The sequence below is a fragment of the Macrobrachium nipponense genome, chromosome 41, assembly GCF_015104395.2.
Source record: "Macrobrachium nipponense isolate FS-2020 chromosome 41, ASM1510439v2, whole genome shotgun sequence".
Taxonomy (NCBI): Eukaryota; Metazoa; Arthropoda; class Malacostraca; order Decapoda; family Palaemonidae; genus Macrobrachium; species Macrobrachium nipponense.
The window spans coordinates 12,269,661-12,291,482 of NC_061102.1; the positions used below are offsets into that span (position 1 = coordinate 12,269,661).

General features: G+C 35.8%; 2 protein-coding genes and 1 long non-coding RNA gene across 11 annotated transcripts in view; 2 read left to right on the top strand and 1 right to left on the bottom strand.

Annotated features, from left to right (window-relative positions):
• LOC135212506 (uncharacterized) overlaps positions 1-3,127 on the top strand; it is a 151,676-nt gene extending 148,549 nt beyond the window's left edge. For all 4 annotated transcript variants that reach the window (XM_064246007.1, XM_064246010.1, XM_064246011.1 and 1 more), the window contains one exon: positions 630-3,127. The gene's annotated coding sequence lies outside the window, so the exon portion shown is untranslated. The remainder of the gene's footprint in view (positions 1-629) is intronic.
• Positions 3,128-3,349: 222 nt separating this feature from the next.
• On the top strand, positions 3,350-13,128 carry LOC135212508 (uncharacterized). The gene is made up of 3 exons (XR_010313917.1): positions 3,350-3,419; positions 11,165-11,791; positions 12,514-13,128. It is a non-coding gene; the product is annotated as an uncharacterized LOC135212508 (long non-coding RNA).
• Positions 10,386-21,822, bottom strand: part of LOC135212507 (cyclin-dependent kinase 11B-like) — a 42,855-nt gene continuing 31,418 nt past the window's right edge. For 3 of the 6 annotated variants that reach the window (XM_064246017.1, XM_064246012.1, XM_064246016.1), the window contains 11 exons: positions 20,736-20,750; positions 18,700-18,741; positions 16,086-16,169; positions 15,716-15,809; positions 14,989-15,138; positions 14,168-14,312; positions 13,411-13,677; positions 11,552-11,776; positions 11,199-11,347; positions 10,861-11,062; positions 10,386-10,646 (listed from right to left, as the gene is read on the bottom strand). In XM_064246017.1, the coding sequence (XP_064102087.1) occupies positions 10,560-10,646; positions 10,861-11,062; positions 11,199-11,347; positions 11,552-11,776; positions 13,411-13,677; positions 14,168-14,312; positions 14,989-15,138; positions 15,716-15,809; positions 16,086-16,169; positions 18,700-18,741; positions 20,736-20,750 (1,460 nt within the window). In that variant the 3' untranslated portion in view covers positions 10,386-10,559. The remainder of the gene's footprint in view (positions 10,647-10,860; positions 11,063-11,198; positions 11,348-11,551; positions 11,777-13,410; positions 13,678-14,167; positions 14,313-14,988; positions 15,139-15,715; positions 15,810-16,085; positions 16,170-18,699; positions 18,742-20,735; positions 20,751-21,822) is intronic. The other 3 variants (XM_064246013.1, XM_064246014.1, XM_064246015.1) reach the window with 3 other exon arrangements.

A 21,822-nucleotide genomic window follows, 5' to 3' on the forward strand; every position in this document is an offset into this window, starting at 1 on the left:
ATTTAGGCCTAAGCAGAATCAAGTTTACTCAAGAGTTGTTTTATCCTAAGTGACTACTACATGTTTATTTACTATTTATAGTAAATAGAGACTCATAAACCCAAGTTCAGGATAGGTTTAGAGTTTATGAATATAGAAAATGAAAACTTTCCTTTCGGTAAGCAAAAGACAGTGGTATATTTTTTCACTCTGTCTTTCTTAAGAATAATGAACAAGCTATCTGGTAAATAACTTTTACCTGTTTGGTAGTGTGATGCATACTTAGACTCATACTCATACTAAGATCGTCTTTTTTGTGCCTAAAAGTGTTGTATGTAGCATAAATATAATCCATAAGTGATTAATTGGCTTATCCAGTCAGCCTATGATCCGTGGTATATCTACTGAGACTATTAATTTCCTGATGACCAGAATCTGACGGTTTTCCCCAAACTCACTAGAAACCTAAATGTCAGTGTATTGTAGCTGTGACACCTAAAATAGTATACTCCATATTGCTTTTATAAACCTATAATGTCGTTAGCAGAGAAGCCTAGTCCTATCCAGGATGTAATATTTGTAATCTTCTTTCCAAGCCTCATAATAATGTCTTCTAAAGTGTCTCAATTCCCTTCCTTTTTCCTCCACAGGAAATAAAACAAGATGATTTACGAAGACCCCCCCAAGGAAATATCTATCGCCTCTCTACAACTGTTCTTCAGAAGAAACCAAGAGTTTGGATTCCCAAGATTGCGATATAATAACTTTAGACATAGTTTACCGTAGCTATTTTGGGCGATGGAGTATTTCTGTTTACGCGACCGTAGGTTTAAGGCAAGAGATATTATCCCCCACCAGAAAAATATATATAATATAATGGAAATAATATTTCAATATTTTGCTCCGTGACATGTTAAGCACTGCCAGATCATGGAACAAAATGTAACAAAAAAAAAAAAAAAAGTTTCAATTATATAAAATGAGGGAAGTGATTTAGACCTCATAACAAATAAAATAAATAAATAGATAAATAAATTTTAAGGCTGGATACCTGGATTGAACATTGCCAATTATTGTCGAATTATAATAATCTTTTTCTTGAGAATTTGAATTAGTTCTTGAAAGATTAAGAAAAGATTTTTGTTTACATTATTCTTCTTCTTCCTCTATTCTTCCTCCTGTGGATCACGGGAAGTTATAACCAATCATGTTCTTGGATCTTATTATGAACTAGGCTGGACATAGTACGTATCATTGAATCTTGGCTGGAAGACAGTTTTTCTCCACATACCTTCAACTTTCAATCTAGAGTGCATTTGTGGCCTCAGAAAATGGCCAGAATCCAAGAAGACGATCAATTCTAGTCCCACAATTCTTAACCATTGTTTACAGTGAGGGGGTAACGAGGCTGGTCCCTACTGACTGTGAACAATATGTCCTTGAAAGTCATTTTAACGATTTAATTTCCCTCGCTATTTCTTCCTGAGTGTGTTTCGTGGTATCAATAACGTCGACGTAGGTATTTCATCCATGGATAAACCTGTTTCGTGAAGAGGAATTGTAAGACAAGAAGTCGGATTGTGAACGATCGGAGGATGGTCAACTTTTAAAACAATTACCTGGAGTACGGTGTAACTCAATTTTGTAATTACCCGAATTAAGTTTTTTTTTCTATTTCCATATCTAAATTAAGAAGACAGACAGAACTTTTAACTGCTTTAATTTGCAGTATGCCTCATTTGTTTGTTTGGGTGCGTGTGTTGCATCTACAAAGTATTATCTACCATGTAATCCTTTCTCTTTTTTTGTCTAATCAACATTTATCTTATTTAAATTAAGTTTGTTTGTCTAATCAACATTTATCTTATTTAAATTCAGTATTATCCAATAGTTTTTACCAATAACCTCCAATAAAGAAACATTTCCCAATTGCCCTGTATAATTTTGCACAATTATAAATCCGATGATTTTAGACTACCTTTCCCGTCTTTTTATGTTTATCTAAATCATTTATCGCCAATTAAAAAAAACAGCATGAAAATTCATGCTCAGTATGTATTGACTGATTCCAACTGAAGTTTCAAGGTATATAATTACCCACCTTTAGTTTGGGTTTCCCTCCTTTTAATACAGTTTAGTTTCAAATTACCGTGGCAACGAGATGACTGTGGACATCATTTTCCAATCAAGTTGAATGACCTAAAAAAATTATCATGATGCGTGCAAAAAGATAACAGATTGAAAAAAAAAGAATCCCTTTAAATGACTCGTAATTACTTTTTAAAAATTCCCTTTAAAGGACTCGTAATTACCCTCAAACTCCCTTTTGAATAACTCGTAATTATCTTTTTAAAAAAAATCCTGATAGCCTATGACGTGGTTACTGAGCCTACCACGCCTACTTAGGAAACTGGTGTCTTACAGTCAAAGAGGTACGGTAACTATGACTAGACTCCTGACGTGTTTCAACTTCAAAACTGAATAAACAGCAAATCAGGCAGTGGCCAAGATTCTGTCATTTACGAAAACCTGGATAGCCCTGGTATGGTACAGAATACATATTTGCTAGTTATGAGTTATGTTATAGCAACAGTAAGTCGTATATAAAATAACGAACAAAAAACATATCTATCTTATTGGTCTAGTGTGTCAATTCCGACAGACGTTCAAACCGAAACACTGAAGTATTTGTAAAGTGTCATCCTAAACTTTGTGGTGAGATTAGACTTAAACACAAGATTGCAAATGTACCATACGGTGAAATAGGTAAAAAGTAACATGATTTCTGAGGTTCAGTCAACAAAGGATGAATATTCAGACCGTAGAAGGCTCTAGGCGTTTTTACAACCAGGTTCGTTAGCAGGACAAAGCGCGAATTTCCACAAATCAATCTTATTCATGGCTGTCATCATAACAAGAACTGAGTTTTCAAGCTTATCCTGTTTTCGGATCCATTGGCATTATAATATCTCTCATGTATTCATAATCAGGAATTACAAATTGGTCTGTACGTCACACTCTAACAACTATCATTCAGGTGCAATTACCTATCTAATGTGGATATATAATCTTTGTAAATGCTTTTTATGTTTGAAGTTTTGTTGTATACTTGAGAAATTATAAAAATAAATGCAGCAAGAAGGAGAAATGCGTTTCTATAACCATTATATTTCTATTCCAGAGGACAATTGCCCCAGATTTCATAATTGTTACTGAAAAAAGTATGTTTGGAGAAATATGTCCATGAAAAAAATATCTTTAACGATCTTATTGAGACAATTATCATTTTTATATACTGTACAACTGTACAGCAATGACATATCTAAGGCGTTTAAAAAAATAAATAAATAAATAAAATACTAACAGGTAACTCGTGAGTCGTGACGTCACGTCACTCCTCTCTCTGCAGGTGTTCTTCAGATCTTGGAAGCATTATTTACGTACGTTTACTGTGTAGTGAAGTGAATTATTTTTCATATTTCAAGGTCACCATTCACTTTTGAAATGGCAAGTATGGCTGTGATGTTATAGCCTAATACTGAATTTTATATTAATTTTCTCTTGTTAATGAGAGGTAACCTCTTACCACATAGGCTATAGGGCTAGCCTAGGTAGGTACCCCAAGGACCAAGTAGCCTAAATTAGGTTAGACTAGGAACGTGAGGTTACCTTATGTCGTTGTTTGTTCCCACGGAAAATCAAACCAGGGCAAAGATGTAGAAAAGATATTTTAAAGCAGGTGATACATAGCCTAGGCTATTTTAGCAAGGCAGTTTCATTCTGGAGTTGAAAATGTACCCACACGATAGCCTAGGCTATTCCTAGATTCAGCGTGTATTTTTTTTATGGAGCTAGTTAGTCTTTTGTTATTTCTACAGAAGCAGTCCGCACGGACCGCAAGGAACTTACCCATGGATACGACATCTACTAGGGATTGGGGGCCGTCCAGTGTATTTTGCCGTGTTTAGTACTGGCCCCTGGGGGGTTCATTACAGTCATCCGAATAAATATTACATAAAATTTCTTGTTCAGTAGGCAAAACTGCAGAGAAAAACCGCAACTGCCATAGTCTAGGCCGCCACGGATAAGTACTCTAGATCTAGTTACCTGTTTTTTTTTCTTTTTAATATACGGGACTCCACGTAAATTCTAGGTATATAACTACATAGCCTAGTAGGGTATATTGCATTTTGGGGTGACTCGGGTGCATTGGTTGTTCTTGTGGCCAAAAGTGCCTCCTTCCCTCATCTAACTAAGGGTACTGTAATTTAGAATTAGCCTTATACTAGCAGGGTTGTTACCTCACCGGACCCACACTAGAATACCAGGTCCTTAACTGGCTGGGGGCCTTGTCCCCATGGACTCCCACTGGTTAACATAACCTAGGTCACCTGTTTCGGTAATTCTACAGAATAGCTAGTTCCGCACGGACTGCAAGGAACGTAACCGCGGATACGACATCCACTAGGGATTGGGGCTTCCAATTTATTTTGCTGTGTTTAGTACTGGCCCCCTGGGGGTTAATTACAGTTGTCCGAATAAATATTACTTGAAATTCTTGTTCAGGAGGTAAAACTGCAGAGAAAAACCGCAACTGCCATAGTCTAGGCCACCGCGGACTAGTACCCTAGATCTACCCGTTTCATATTTATTGAGGACTTTGCACCCCACCCCATAACAAACCTTAGCTAGTGTGTGATGCGCTGAAAATGTTCAGTAAACCTGACCTTAATCAGGATCAGGCTATCGTAAATTCAAAGGTGCAGTAACAAATCCTATTGAAAATTGATATTGCAAAGATATCTGGGTATATAGGTATAGGTATTGTCTGAAATACACTCGTAATTGGTCACCAAATTGAATAATCTAGACTGCAGCCTATTTTGAAAGCCTTCAGTATTTTATGAGTGGATAATGGGCATAATTTTATGAGTGATTAGCATAAACTAAGAATTCAGAGACATAGGTACACCACTTGTCACTTAGCCTATGCCTAGTAATGCCTAGGTCACTGATAGGTTCTTGATTAGCAGAAGCTTGGGTATTATTTTCCAACAGTTCCAACTCATTCTATAATAATTCAAGCATTGTAAATGCTTTTAGCATCATAAAAAATAATTAAACTTTGTCCGTGAACATTTTTGGTGAAATCCACCATAGCCGAGATAGGAATGTATACTATCACTCACCATCCTTGAAAAATTTCTAAGTGTTTTTGTTTAGGCACAGGATATTGGTATGGCAGCCATATCCCTGATTGCGATTGACATTGGTACGGCAGTGAATTTTACATGCTTCAATTTCAGACTTCGTGCCGTATAAATAATGGGGTGTAGTCAGGATACGTCTGATTCTGTCAGTGGTGCCATATTGCGCTATTGACTTGCTGTAGGTACGGCAGTTTGCTAATCATGCCGCAGTTGTCGTGCACTGTTGCTCAGAGCTATTGGTACGGCACTAGAGGATAAACGACAGTAGTAATAATAGTCGAACTTAATTGTTTTGCTGAACATGTTCAATTCAAAATGTCAAAATGAAGCACCATACTGTTATCACCAAAGCACCAAAACATTTTGATAGTAAATGAAAATATAAAAAATCACAATAGTAATACTTAAACATACTTGGATTTTAACTATATACATGAAAAATAAAACTAAAATAATCTATCTGTACTTCATGTCTTCTTTGAATCTCCTCTGAACCATGTAATAATACAACATCAGTTTCCGCCGAAAAACAGATGTTTTCAGGTTTCAACAAGCTGAAAGCAACAATAGACGTCTACGAAGAGTCAAACTTCCAGAAATTGTTTATCCGTAGGTCACAAACGATCGAATCGGCTCTGGAAAGAGCTCCAAAGAGGAGATTCAAAGTAGACTTGAAGTACACAGAAATCGTGCTCTGCTGTATTCATGGTAGTGAGGAAAACTACCAAAGTCGATCCTCTGGTAAACGACCTAATCAGTCGAAGTAATCATCCAAATCAGGTATATATTAACAGCATGTTTCCCATGTTGGACGCACTACCTTACTAGCTAAGCTTCAAATCTTCTTTGAATCTCCTCTTCGGAGCTCTCTTTAGGGCTGATTCGATCTTTCGTGACCTACGGATATACAATTTTTGGAAGTTTGACTCTATGTAGACGTCTATTGCCTTTTTCAACTTGTTGAAACCTTAAAACATCTGCTTGTTAGCGAAAACTGATGTATTATTACACAGTTCACGATGCTAGGTCGTCATTTTCTTGTTGTCACTCTGAGGCGGTAAACAAGGGTTCGCTCATGCGCAATTCACAGCTGTACCAATGTCTATCACAATCAGGGATACGGCTGCCGTACCAATATCCATTAACACTGTCACAGTCTGTGGTCTGATGCAAGTTTGTTTTTCCTTTAAATTGCATTGTGGTTCTGGTATGAGTTTATTGTTTTACTATAAAATTGCACTGTGGTTAGTTACGTCCTATGTCTAGGCATCACATGACCTGGGGAAAATTTTACAGGTTCAAGTCATGAGGTGAATTGCATGTCCAGTAATTTTGATTATATTTTGGTTAACTCATAATTTTTGTGAATATAAACTGCAATGCATCAATTTTTTAAGGCAACATGAAGTGTTACCCGGGTATGTCCAGTAGTTTTGATTATATTTTGGTTAATTCATAATTTTTATAAATATAAACTGCAATGCATCAATTTTTTAAGGCAACATGGAGTGTTACCCGGTTATGTTTCTGGTAAAAGACATAGAAAAAGAAAATATTGTAATTTTACTGATGACTGAAGTAGATCTGAGACTTTATTCACAACCAACTTGTTCTGGATAGAGCCATTAAAATGTTTTTGTCCATGCAATTAAGGTAAATTTATCATTTTATTTTAAAGTGACAGTAGGAGCCATAGCAAATAAATGTTAGGGTCTGGGGTAGGGGGTGAGCCCCCAGTTAAGCAACACAGCCTACAAGGTTATGTTAGGTTAGGGTGGTATCCCTTGTAATCAGTTGGCCTGTCTTGAGGGCTGGAGGCCCCAGACCCAGTAACACGACCTACTAGGTCAGGTTAAGTTAGGTTGGGTTAGGTTAGGTTAGGATGGTGTCCTTTTTGACCAATTAGATTATTTTTTACAACAGTTCCAACTCAGTAGCTTATTTTTACAACAGTTCCAACTCAGTCTTTCTTAAGTAATTACCTTTTTGTGTTTTTATGTGTTTTTGAATGATTATGATAGTAATACATGTAGTAAATTCGTTGTTTTTTGGTAGTGGGTTGGGGGATGTATAGTAATAACTTAAAAATAGCTCATCACTTGTGTTACTATCATAATCATTCAAAATACATTAAAACACACAAGAAAATACATAAATACTGAAGGAAAACTAATTTATTAGCTAATAAAACCAATTTCCCTGCTGCAAGGTGTTAACCTTCAAGGAACGCATCTTCATAGTCACTCAATAATAACACCCTTGTTGCTGCTTCGATTTTGGAACTTACTAGTACGTGCCGCAAGTGTGTCATTGTAATATGATAAAGGTGCTTTGCACTTCAAACAGTTTAAGGAGTTGGGAGGCATCAAAGTTACCTAAAGAAGAATAGTCTATCCATATAGAGAATGAAATTTTGCATGCTATTGTACAGTAACGCCAAAATAAATCTACATATTGAAGAAGTTACTCTTCTGCAACAAAAAAGCTATGACTAAGAACTGAAGCCTGTTTTTTTCAAGCAAGGCCAGAAAGCCATCCCATGTGACTGATGACAATTGGAACAAAAGAATCAATCAGGAATCAACTTTGTCCATTTGTTTACATTTTCGTATGCGTATATTGGGAAAAAAAAAATGATCAGAATCTCCACTTTAATGGAACGTAATGAACATGGAAAAAGTTTGTGATTAACAACATTCATTGATAAATAACTAGTTAACAGTAAATTTGCAATACATATAAGTATGATCTTTGTATTAAGCATACAATATTAAGACTTGGAGCTAAAAATGCCCATAGTATGTTGTTATGGTAATATAAACTATCACTTTTATTTAAAATTATTCCTCGGTGTGAGCTGGAATGGGTTGTAAATGGCTTGTTCATATCAGGTGTATGGATAAAGGACTTGCTTTATCTGCATATAAATTTCTTGGAAATGCAAGTATAGCATTGCTAGCCCTGCAGACATTCCAGAAATTTATTTTTTTGTTTGTATGGTGTTTTTACGTTGCATGGAACCAGTGGTTATTCAGCAACGGGACCAACAGCTTTACATGACTTCTGAACCACCTGAACCACGTTGAGAGTGAACTTCTATCACCAGAAATACACATCTCTCTCCTCAACGGAATGGCCGAGAATCAAACTCGCAACCACCGAGGTGGGACGCCAACACCATACCAACCACACCACTGAGGTGCTCATTCCAGAAATATTTGGTAGCGCTTATGAGTGCCACTACATATGAATAACCGTAGTTGCATGTCAAAAAATAGTGAGGGATTATTGTCTCCCTATCTCTTAAGTGGCAAGGTATGTGCATGAGTGGGGGGTTCATTGTGCCAGCAAGCTATCTGTTGGGTACATTCCATGCAGGCAAAATGTTTTATCAGATGGGTAGTACATAGCTTTTCAAGGTTTGAGGAACAATAGTGGTCAATCCATTGACCACATGGGTAAACTAAGCTCCCAGTGCTCTGCTTCCCCATTCCCGATCCCTGTACAGCCTTAGAAGATGCCTCCCAACAACCCTTGGACAATCTTTGTTCTTGTTCCTGTGAAAGCTGCTCAACATGTTGTGCAGGCAGCCAGCTCCTTTCAGAATATCATTGGAGTACTTAGCTTAGTGTAAGTGTGAAGTATGAATGAGGAGTGACTGGTCTCTCCCTTCTACCTTTCATCTCCTGAGGCCAAGTATCTGCTGGACCAGAATAAGATACAGGTAATTACACAACAATTCTCCAGTCTTACAGCTTCATGTGTTAAGATACTATTCCCTGTGTTCTTCCCTCTTAACAGGGTGCTGGGCTAGGGCCTGTGGTAAAGCTATACTACTCTTAAACCATTACAATGTAACACCCACAGTTAGCTGCCATCCCACTGGTATATCCTTATGGGCATTTTACTTGGTTACCTGTACTTTCCCTACTTGGATAGGTTTTACACACACCCTCTTTCAGGTGTGGGGCTGTACCATTCTGGTATCTTTATGCCAGACCAAGTAGGAGGTTATAGGAATCATCAACCTTTGCTTTGTTTTTATGATCGGGTTCATGGCCTTTCCTGATAGGTCATTCAACCTCCAGGCTGTTGACAGATTATCTCACTGCAAGGAAGAATTCTCCTTTATTAAAGTTGATGATTGTATTTTTTGCAGGAACAAATGAATTAAGTCATTTACATTTTTCTTAAGTCCACATAAAGATTATCTAAGTGCCCACCATACCCACCCCATCTCATTCCTGAAGCCAAAGGATTGTACTTGGTTAAGTTGGGTATTCTCCCCCTTACCTTCAGTAACCACCAGGTACTACCTTGTTAAGAAGTTCAACAGCTCCAATTTGCATGGAAGGATAATCCTTTGTTGAACCCATCTTGTCAGTGGAGCTGTGTCTTATATGTCTGCATGTATACGTGTGTGCGCACATAAGAACTGGTGTAGCCTTGACTGTATGTTGCTCTTGAATTCAGTTCTGTATTTAGACTTGGAAGGAACCCACTTCGCTAATCTCTCATGAGAATTCACTAATAATTGTGTAACACATGGCTAAATATTAGTAATACATATATCACTATTTAATGCACACTTAACATTTTTGAACAGTGGTACTGTTAAATACTAAGCCACAAATAACCATTTAACAAAATAATATGTTTTAGGCAAAACTTTCAAATTGGATTTATATATTAGAAGGGCTTCAAGTTTTCATCACTTTAACGTTTGCACAGACATTCCTACTGAAACATTATGACTCATATAGGTAGTACTAGTTACCATATAGTGCTTGTTAATTTGAATTTTCTTTTTTTATTAGTATTCTGTAATGCACATTTCATACACGCTTGACATGTTTTTACACAGGTCACAGTTGAGAATCACTTATTTATCAATAGTTCAGTGGTCTGTTTTCACATGGATAAATTTTTTGTCCTATTACGTACCCATATTGCTAATATATCATATAACTCTTGGCTATCTGGTCAAATTCCTTTTTTATAACCAACTAATTTTTTTCTTATCTGATATCTGTCTAGTGGACCAAGTTATTAGAAATGTAACTCCTACAAGGTCAGTCCCTCCATGACTTAATTATACACAAAACTGCATTTTAAAATAAAATTATAAACCAAAAATATATTCTTTGGAGTTATGTCCAAGAAATTTACTGTCAGATGATATTAAAACTCAAAGAATTATCAAATAATTTTTTAATAAAGGCTGTAATAACATAATCTAAATAAATTCCTTAATTATACTCTTAATGCTGACATTCCTCCACAACAATTCTCATTGTACATTTCTCCACGTCAATTCTCAATGTACAGATAATTTTTATATACAGTATACTATCAAGCTAAGTCTCCCCATTACATTTTCAACACAAAACCAGGTCCACTGGAGATGGCAGCTCCCAGGAAGAACCCTCTGGCTGCTAGTTCATCATCACCATCACCCTGAAAATGTTAAAATTTTCCTTTAGACCTTTAAAAGATTTTGTTAAATAATTACTGATATAATAATGAAAAAGTATAAATATAAGTTCAAAAATACTGCAGAAATTACTTTTCAGAAGATGGATTTTCAGTCAGTGACTTGATAAGTGAGTAACAAGGAAGTTGCTGGATATTTGATTTAATACAGCTACATATATCAAGAAATATCACTCACCAGGTCTTTGAAATTTTTACCACCAGATGGTGGCTTGGGGCTGAGGCCTGCCTTCTTGGAACGCCCATGTGGATTTTCAGATTTTGCAGGCCAAGTGGGGAACATTGCAGGATCAACGGGCGCCGGAGCTTCCTTCTTAAAATAATCATGATGAAGGGCATTTTGACAGGTAATTCTCTTGGCAGGGTTGTAAGTCAGAAACCTAAAAACGGAAGAAAATTATCGACTTTAGATGTGGTAGCTCAAAATATCATAAGTGGAAAGTGTCCCACATGGATTATTTAAGCAAACTTATATCTTACAGATGCCAGGAAGTGACTGGAATGCAGGTGTCTTACCTATTTAACAAATTGAAGCCCTGGTCTGAGAGTCGTACCTTGTACCGTTCTCTCAGATGGTTGTAGGGATAGTCGGCAAACTGTGTCTTTTTTACAACAGGGAGCTGGCTGTAGCCAGGCCATATTTTTTCGCTTGGGGTTCCAAGGTCCTTAGGAAGCAAAAGATAAGATATTTTATTTTTTTTCTCTTCATGAAGGTGTAAGAATATCATTAGAAAATATAATTGTGTGATATACAAACAGTTACTCGTGTACAAACAGTTACTCATGAACAGAAATAAATATTCCAGAATTAGGAAATAAAAACATCATACATGTGAAAACACAAGTTTCAAAATAAATCAAATACTTACCTTAAATATTTTATTAAGCTGATCAATTTCAGATTTTCCAGGAAACATAGCTTCCATTCCCAGCAGCTCCCCAAAGATACATCCGACCGACCAAACGTCTATGTGGGTCGAGTATTGCTTGGCTCCAAGGAGCAGTTCAGGAGCACGATACCACAGTGTAACTACAATTGGCGTGAACTGCTTTAATGGGGACCCATATTCTCGTGCAAGTCCGAAATCGCCTACCTGAGATTTTAAAAGGTATGATTACTATTTAGATATTCTGCTACCATGCATTTCTTACTCTGTAATAATAATTATAAATTCCATTTTATAAATTATATAAAATTATTAGTACAGTACTATATGCCATTTACAAAACGGCAAAAATCAATCTGGTTAACTGGATTCTGACCAGCAAAATTTACTTATACTCTATTCACCTCCAATTCAAAATTCTGAGCCGTCACATAATTAATAAAATTTATTTATAGAATGTCATTGAAAACCATCAATATGGAAAGATAGGTTGAGTTGTTAATGTCTGTTCAACTTCTGTGGTAATGCTAATAACAGAACTTGCAGAAAAATCAGAAGAGATATCACAAAGTACAGTGAGTAAAATTACATGTTACTAGAAGGTTACTTGTAGAGAATGAGCGAAATATTAACAAATCAATTCTGGCTATTTATTTTGTATACAGGATTTACTAACTTGGTAACTGGAGTAGTCATCAACTATATACATATCATTAACATTATCCAAAGAAATTGTCTGAAAGAGCTTGAATCATTGGGTCTGTTCTTTGTCCACCTTGTAATGTTTTTGTTCGTATTACAGTACATTAGTGAATTTCTTCAGAAATGGCTTTGCACTTTAGTGCTCACAATGGAAGATAAAATTATAATTACCGTATTCTTAAATTCAGTAAGGAGTCATTGTTGGGTTCATACATTAAAAGCTTCTCATCTCTCTCTTTCAGGTAACAAACTTTTACAGTAGTAAAGAAACAACTGTAACAATTTGAAAAGTTCAGGTCAGAAGCAAGCTATTTACACTTGACATTTGACAAGTTAAGAAGGCCAAATGCAAACTATTACACTTGATATCTTCCTGAAAAATCCTAGCAATTTCCCAGTGCCTTCCATCAGTCCATGTAGAGCCTCTTCAGAATATACAAGAGACTGATTGATGACCATGTTGCTGTTGTATCTCTATCATACACATGATCCAGCAGTTATTTGAAAAGGTAAGCTAGGCTAGGATGTAGGCCAATGTAATGTTGCAAGCATGATCGGGTTACACTAGGCTGTAGGCAAATGTAACTATTCTATGCATGAATATGGTAACCTACACTATAATTTTATTAGGAAAAAGAAAGCAGAAGTCAAATAACCACAATTATGGCTAGGCTGTTGTGTTTATGAAGAAAATGGAATACATTGCCATGATAAAATGACATGGCAAATTACTCTAAATGTAATAGAATAAGTAATATTTTAGATTCTTATACTTGGGCACTGTATATGATGTGGAATAAAGTGCATACTTTACATTGTTGACATTATAAAACCTTGTTTTAGGAAAATAAAGTGCTGTAATTTAGTTATTTTGGGGTTTCAGTAATTCCATGGTAAATTCCAGAACTTTCCCTATAATGTGATACTGTTGTTGAGATAGTATGTTGAAAATGCTACCTCAACAACAAAGTGCCAACCTCCCCCCATAGGAATATGAGGGTTACTGCTGGTCTAACCCACTGTATATAACTTGACCTAAATCAATGTTACATACTGAATTCTCGTGACAGAATACACTAAAGTACATAAGAACTATCCACCCAGCTCATCACAAAAACATCCTTCTTGATAGTGTTTACCTTTAAAATACCACGATGTGATAATAGCAAATTAGAAGTCTTCAAATCTCTATGCAGGATCCAATTGTCGTGAAGATGATGAACAGCTCTAAGAAGCTGAATCATCAGTGTCTTCACTTCTCCATCACTGAAAACTTGCTTCTTTTGTTTCATTGTTTCCATGAGAGACTTGAGATCATGCTCGACGTAATCCATGACAATATAAATTTTGTCCATGTTACTACCGACAACTATCTCACGAACTGTAACAATGTTTTCGTGCTGACCCTAGAATTGAAGAAATTTTTGGGTAATAAAGCCACAATTACAAAAATATATGCAGAAAATTAAAAGGAACGGATAAAACATTTGATAAACATCAAAACGGAGCCTTGCTTTGAACTTCTGTTTTTCACTAAAGCAACCACAGTCCTCTACTGCAATCTTACCCTTTAATCTGTATAACAAATATAGCATTATATATCTCACCCAGCATTTAGTCATAAGAAATTATTTATCAACAAATATTTAAGCACAATAAACATTTAGGTTCTATTTATATACAAGGTAATGGGTACAAAAGCAGGCTGTTCAACTTCTTGCTCCAAATAAGTAAACTTGAGAGTATACATATACATATATGTACATCTTAATACTAGTAATAAGATTTAGGGAACTGTCAGGTGAGGTAATATTTGTGACATGAATGAACTTCCAATTTTTACCAAAAGGACTGTTACAGTTGTGGGACAGACAGGATTGGAATTAAATTACATACCTTAAGTAATGTGTTGACTTCACGTAACGATGTGATGGGAAACCCTTCTTTTTCTTTCTCCATCTTCAGTCTTTTTAATGCCACAATTTGGTTGGTTGCCTTTTCTCTTGCTCTGTACACAACCCCATAGGTCCCTTCCTCAATCCTAAAATGAGTGGGATTTAGCTGAAATACAACTTCAAGTAGAAACAGCAAAAATTCTGAGTAAAACATCACAATATCTAGCATAAAACTTGTACTAGAGAAATTAATGTGATAATCCAAAACAAAATATCAATTCAATAATGTGACACTACAAAGAATAAAAGTCAAAAATAAAGTCAGGGCATTTAAGAGTGAGCTGCTCAATCACTTTACTTAACAGAGCACAAATGAAGGTATGCATTCAGAATATGAGCAACCATATCTTGTAGGGCTTTGATAAACTACGTCTTCCAATCAACATATTGTCCAATGTGTATGGTAAGTCAGTGATATTTTATATATACTGTATACCCATTAACACTCATCACCATGAATAATTTATTTCGATTTGATCGTGAAATGGGTATCAATACTGAGTCAACCTTGTGTACAAAAATGGAGGTGTTGAAACAAAATACAGTAAATATAAATAACATTCCCTTCACTTAATACATAGCCACATTAAAAACAGTTGCCTTGCTATCATAGCAATAATTTACCAAACACCATTCTTAACTCTTAGCTGCTGGAAGTCCAAAATCTACTGCAAAGATTAGTACTACTGTGTTCACAGTCTTCCAGAAGGAAATGAGTGATTTCTTGTTTATCTTAGAAGAGTAATCATATGCAATGCTAACCTGTTCAGACATTCAAATTCATCGACGGAACGGCAACCCATAATGGCTGGGTAGTATGATGGCAGCTGTTCTTTCATTTCAACGGGTGACTGCGGAGGTGAATCTCCCAGATAATCTGCTTCATCTCTGTCAGACCTGTGGTCTGCCATCCTGAGGAAAAGTTATAAAGTTGAAAAATTTTCAAGGGTTAAAATATTACAGAAATCCATTAATACATATATGAAGAGAACCTCCAACTTCTGGTAGAAGCAAGGAGGAAACAGGTATGTTACAAAAAGAGGGCACCTACACTTGTAAGATAGTGGCTATGATGAAGAGGAGGTAAGAAAATGTATGGTATAGTGTAATGAATGAGGAATGATGGAAACTGTAAAAGTGGCCGCAGCTTTGGCTTCTTATCAGCATCCACATTTCCTGTAAGGCCTACACGAGCATGAACATATTTCCACATAATTTGTTGAACGCCAGGATTTTTTGGGCAATTCTGTCATTCTGAAAGGCTTCTAAAGCAATACTAAAATACAAATTACTGTGGTGGCATGTTTATAATAATCTTAAATGCAAACAATTATACTATGAAAAATGGATACATTATGGGGTGAAGAGAAATAATATTGTACTAAAATATTTGTTGTAATATTACACCACTGCCAGTAAGAGAATAAAAAGTAATTTTAATTCAACATTTGGGAGGTAAAAACATTCATGAATAAAACAATTAGATTACCTGGGTGAATCATCGTAGTTCGCTGCTTGATTTGGTGATAGAGTCCCAGATCTCGCAGACCCAGAGCCACTACCAGACACAGACATCTGATCACCTGAAGAAATAGAACAGAAAAACTATTATAAACAGGTTTGTTTACTGGAATCAGACAACTGCCTTACTAGACCATATACTCAATCTTTATGCAAGCTACAAGCCCTAGTACAAAAATCATTACCTAATTAATTATCAAAATATTAAAAGTTCTCTTTTTTTTTATTTTTCATTATTGAGAATGAAAATGAATAGGTTTTAGAGCAACAATGGATATTTTATATATCTGGCTATGGTCTAGCAACCATCAAACTTCCTAAAAGTGCCAAAAATATACCTGAATCTTTTGCCTTCTTTGTATTCAGCTCTCCTTCTTCTTTCTCTTCATCAGATTCTTCCGTCGTCGTGCTCTCTGAATCCTCTGAAATAAAAAGAAAATATTACTAGTCACCACTCCCTTCACTGTACCTGCTAACCAACAATGACTAGACTGAAAGAAAGTATCTTTTCACCATAAAGATTGAAATAAATACATTATGCCACTAGCAACATGTATGTAAACATACAATAATATGAAAAATTCATAAATACATCTCATTTTAGACACAAACGGGTACCCACTACTCAAATTACAACACTTGATACTTTTCTTTTACTTCATAAGGTTTTACAATTGCCAACCAATTCATTGGTTATACTCAAAACATTTTCAACTCAAAGTTTTGTGAATTATGACTGGGTTTGGAGTTATGCACAATAACCAAATTTTTTGGTTGGGTATCTCAATGTTACAGCAAGCTACCAAATCATCTGACTCACTATATGAGCCCAGTGAGGCATAAGACTGCTTGAGAAAGCTCTGAAATTACTGGAAATTGTGCTGGAGGAAAGAGAAAAATATCAGTATGACCGTAGGCCAGAGAGATCAACAACTGATGCAGTCTTCATGATGGATAAACTACAGGAAAAGTACCCTGCAAAAAGAGATTATACCAGATATCTGAGGATCTTAAAAGGGCATTTGCAATACATACTGTAGTATTGTGACAAATATTTAAATGAGATTACAAAAATCCAGAGGATACCAAGACTCATTAAGCTAGTGATTTTACTCTACAATAACACTAAACCTACAGTGAAGACATTGGGAGATGTATCAAAACCATTTGTGTTGAGTGTTGATGACCACCAGGGATCAGCATTGAGTCCTTTGATGATGATGTAGTAATGGAGAGAACTACTTAGAAGAAGAAAAAAATGGAGCTCCTAGGAGCTGTTTTATGGAGATGACCTAGTTAACAGCAGAATCTGAGGAAGAGGTGGTGAAAATGTTCAAAAGGTGGAGAAATGGAAAGTGGCAACATGGTAGTTGTGGGAGAAGTATTGAGGTGAAGTCCATACTGTATAGTGAATTTAACAGATGGTGTCACAAGAGGTGATTAGGATAAGGTTTACAAAATATACTTGGAGAAACCAGTTTTTGATACCTAAAAGCAGTACGGCAGTCCCCGGCTTATGAAGTTATATTTGAAGTTTTTTTATGAGAAATGCAATAAAAAATGCAGTTTACAAAGATTTTAATGCCCCCAAAGCATTAAAAGTATGGTTTTCCTAGGTTTTTTGACGATTCTCCGGCTTATGACGCGTCTCAAGAACAGAACCCCCGTCGTAAGCTGGGGACTGCCTGTATGTACAAGATTAAATGAGGAAGAGAGTGAGGGTTTAGAACCCTAGCAAGATAGGTACACAGGTTTTAGAGAAAAGGGGAGTGCATGAAAATGAACCATAGAGGAGTTCAGCCGGAATAAGTGGACGCAGGAAAGAGCGGAAAGAACTCGCCTCATATGTAACTTCTTAACAGGAAAAGTTGACATACTGTTTGTGATGAAGATTGTACAACAGAACTAGCTATTATACAGTATCATTATTGTGGTTTTCTTGTTAAATCACTATTGCCCTGATGCACCATGAGATAACGGTTACAAAAAATTGATGTCATAGGTGCATCAGAGATAAATGAGTGCTGATTTACCACACACAAAAAGTGAGAGAACTCAGTGTCCAGGACATTCCGAGATCAATAACATGGGCTATGTTACATAATGAGTGATGGGTTGTGGTGAAAGAATACTTTTCTCCAGTTTAATACTAATGAACAATGAAAGCAATGCAAGCTTACATGTAACATCTGCCAAAGGAACTGGTTTCTACAAAACATCAAAATATCATAAAAACAAATACAACACAACATGCTTTCACCCACTCACTAAAACCACACAGTAGCTGGGGCTTGGTATACAGGAATAACTAAGCATTTCCATGTAAGCAATTAATTTAGTCTCACACTTTCACTGATTACACAACAAAGCTGTAACACTATACACGTGCTACTACTTCATAAATGCACTACTAGTTTTAATTTCCACCCAGTTCCAATTTCTTGCATTATGACAACGCACTTGGTGAAGCACATGCGTTTTGGTTATAAAAACTGACTAACGTACATCCATCAAATCATCTTCACTGCAGGTTAATAAGAATAGAAAGATCACGATTAAAGTAAATCAAATATGGAGCAACATCACATGATTATTTTGTACTAAAAGCCACCCATTCCTACACATAAAATTCAGAACCATGGTTTCATGAACAGGAAATCACAGCTGAAATCCTTTCTTTACGAAAAATGCAATTTTGGACACACAAAACTATTAAAGATCTACAGGTATTAAGAAAATTTCCTCTTCCAATATAAAATTTCCACACCCTGTACACTGCAGTGATATGAGGTACAAAATTGTATACAGGGTATACGTATACAGAAATGGGCTTAAAAATCTCAGGCAAGTCAAAATTAACACCATACACATCCAACCACCAAACAACAACAAAAGCAAAAAACCAATACGAAAAATATCTGCACAAATTTTGGAAACAGATGATAAACTCACGGTACTGGCTCCTATGAGGAGGTGTGGGTGAGCGAGCACTCTCTGGGGAATGGACAAAAGATTATCTCCTTCAGACACTGAAAACACTACAATAACCCTTAGAAATTTAGTTTGGAAAATCTAAATTTTTCATAACTTAGTATTACATATATGCAAGTGACAAAAAAGGAATGCAACGTGGTTGAAGACACAACGCTTTTCCACTAAATATATAACACAGTTCCCTAAATGAGCATTAGAAAGTATATTTACAAAAATAAATGCTGTGAATTATATACATAAATTTCCATCCATTACATATTCTTAACAGCTGAATGGTCCAGGTTGACTGTCTATCATAGTATCTACACCAAAGGCCCAGGTTCAGATCCTCGTCATGACTGACACATCTATCAGATACAACTTAATGGGTTCAAGTCATTCCCAAGGTATGGTGAATTCACGAGTAAGTGATACCTGTTGCATCATCACTCCCAAAAAATCCAAGAAGTTGGGACCAGCACGGTTGACAAATCGGAGGCTGGCTGAAAACCTCTCTATAAGAAACTTCATTGAACACTGACAGCCACCTCTGGGGGTTCCCTGGTATCTGGGACCAACATAGTTTGTAAATTTAAATTCAGAGGTGGGGAAGTCTTGCAATATGAACTTTACAAAATAAAAAGTGTTTGCAGGCCACCTCGACTCTCTTGCCTATGAAACTTGTCAAATTAAGCTGTGGACTGTGTGTTGGGACCTTCATTTAAGATTCTTGTTTTTAATTACTTTTATAGCTGTATTCTCCTATAAGTTGAAGTGTATAGTACCATTGTAGATCTAGTGAACCCCTGAAGATGGCCGTGAGTTACTGGCTGTAACAGCTGTTGAATTAAAAATGAACTAATGGAGATGAGGAGCTTTTATTTGGTCTCTTGAAGGTAAGAGAAGGAACTGGAAACTGTTAAAGCACTGCATGTGAGTTATAAGTGCCAAATGTGCATTAGCACATACACACACACAAGAGATGGGAAAGGGATCATTTTTATACTTATTCAGGAAGAGCAGATGGAACTGGTAGTGTGCTCTGCAACAACAAATGAACTTTTCAAAGAAATTGTGAACGTAATTTCATATATAACTGCAGAATGTCACATGAAATACTACCAGAAAGAGAGATAGTGATTGCTGTTGGTTATGTGAATGCAAAAAGCTGAGTAGATAGGTAAGGAAGACTTGGGCGAGACTGGAATCAGGCCAGCCACCCATTACATGAGCCACATAACATCAACACATAGTCCCATACACACTGAGGAGGTCATGGAGAGGCGTAATGTCATCACAACTTAATTTTTGGGTAACAGTGCCCTGTAATAGGCAGTAAAACATGAATAAGAAAAAGAGTTTTGTGCTTTGTGTGGATATACTGCATTATTACAGAGATGTTGAGTATAAATACATAATACAAGGAACAACAACATAACACATTCAGTACTGGCTACAATTCTGAACACACCCCAAGTTAAGAAGCCCAAATGAACATTACATAAAAAAATTACATCTCATTGTATGTAATGAAAACAGTATGAAAATCAAATAACATCAAAGCTCGCTAACTAAAAGCTGACACCTACAATAAAATGAGACTGCTCAAATGTCAGTGGGGCCTTCACACCACTATGATGTAACAGAGGAAAATGATATACAGTACTGTATTCTCTAAACATAAGACCCAGAACAATTAAGATAATTTAAGAACAACAAATGAGAGGCCAGAAAGGTATTATATGAGAATATAAGTAGTAATGGCTAACTAAATAGCCCTATCCAGCCAAGCCTTTAAGGGTCTACAGCCTCCTCACAGGAGGCTGCATGACTGTGTGGAGATACACATTCCAAAATAGGTAATTTGTAAGATGGTTTCTTGACCTCATGTGTTAGTTGGTTTGCCACTATCAAAAAATGAGAGCAAATCAATAAATAAATAGTACCACAAATTTTAATAAAAACATACAATGCTTTGGCTGAAAACATCAAATACTGTACTATTACAAACTCACCCGTCATGATAGGGCCTGAAAAGTAAAAAATTTTTTTAAATACTGTATCACATTCAGTCAGTAATAAGGTCTTAACCTAATAGCGCATTTACTTGTAACAATATCTTCATAATAAATACCTAAACTGAAAAGGAAAAAAAAAAATTTCCACAATTACAAGGTACCCAGACTAATAGTAACTTAAAATAAGTACTTATAGCCCTCTTGCCTTGATTATAATATAAGAGATTATTTAAAACTGCAGTATCTTTCAGTAAGTAAAAATAATTCAAAATACTTAAGAATATAACTTAGTGAGGACAGTTTAGGTGTTTCAATATTATTAACTTTATTATATTAAAAAACCCTCATACATTAGAGCTATTTCTAGACACTAATATTGGTAATAATCATCAAACTAAAATCTACAGTAAAGGAAAATATTTAGTTTTGACATACTAGTTAGATTTCTAACTGTGTACGTAGCTTTTCTTCCTATGGAAGAAAGTTTGTGTTACGCTAATGATGTGTAATTTATTATGATGTAATAGCTTATTCTTTACAGATGTTTGCCATGGAATTTTCTCCACTGAAGATACCATTATCGTCTGTATAAAATGCCCTCTGACTACTATTCTCTCATTTTCACCACCATTTATGCAGAAACTGATACTTGTATTGTAGTGTGTCTAGTGGCAAAGGTGAGATCAAACAGGTCTTAAGCTACTCCCTTTTCTTAAGTCCCAGTCCTCATAAGTGATATTTTCCTCATGTTATTGTCAAACTATTCTGATTGTCTAATAAATTACTTAATTTCATATCTTTTTGTTCTTCTGCTTGATATTTATCTTTGGCTATTTATCTTTCATTGTTAATATGTAGCATTTTTACTTTACATCTTGCAAAGGATCCATTCAACCTGTTGAATGTTGTTTCTCAAAAGGTCACCCTATTATACCAACATCCTCCAGCTCATATCTGTAGTCTTCATACAAATTTTCAAAACCCTGCCTCCATTATTCCGTCGTTGCTTTCTCTTCATTTCTAACCTCAGCGGTGAACAGTTTTACCATCTTTCCTCAGCCTCTTGCCTCTCCTAAGTATTTTC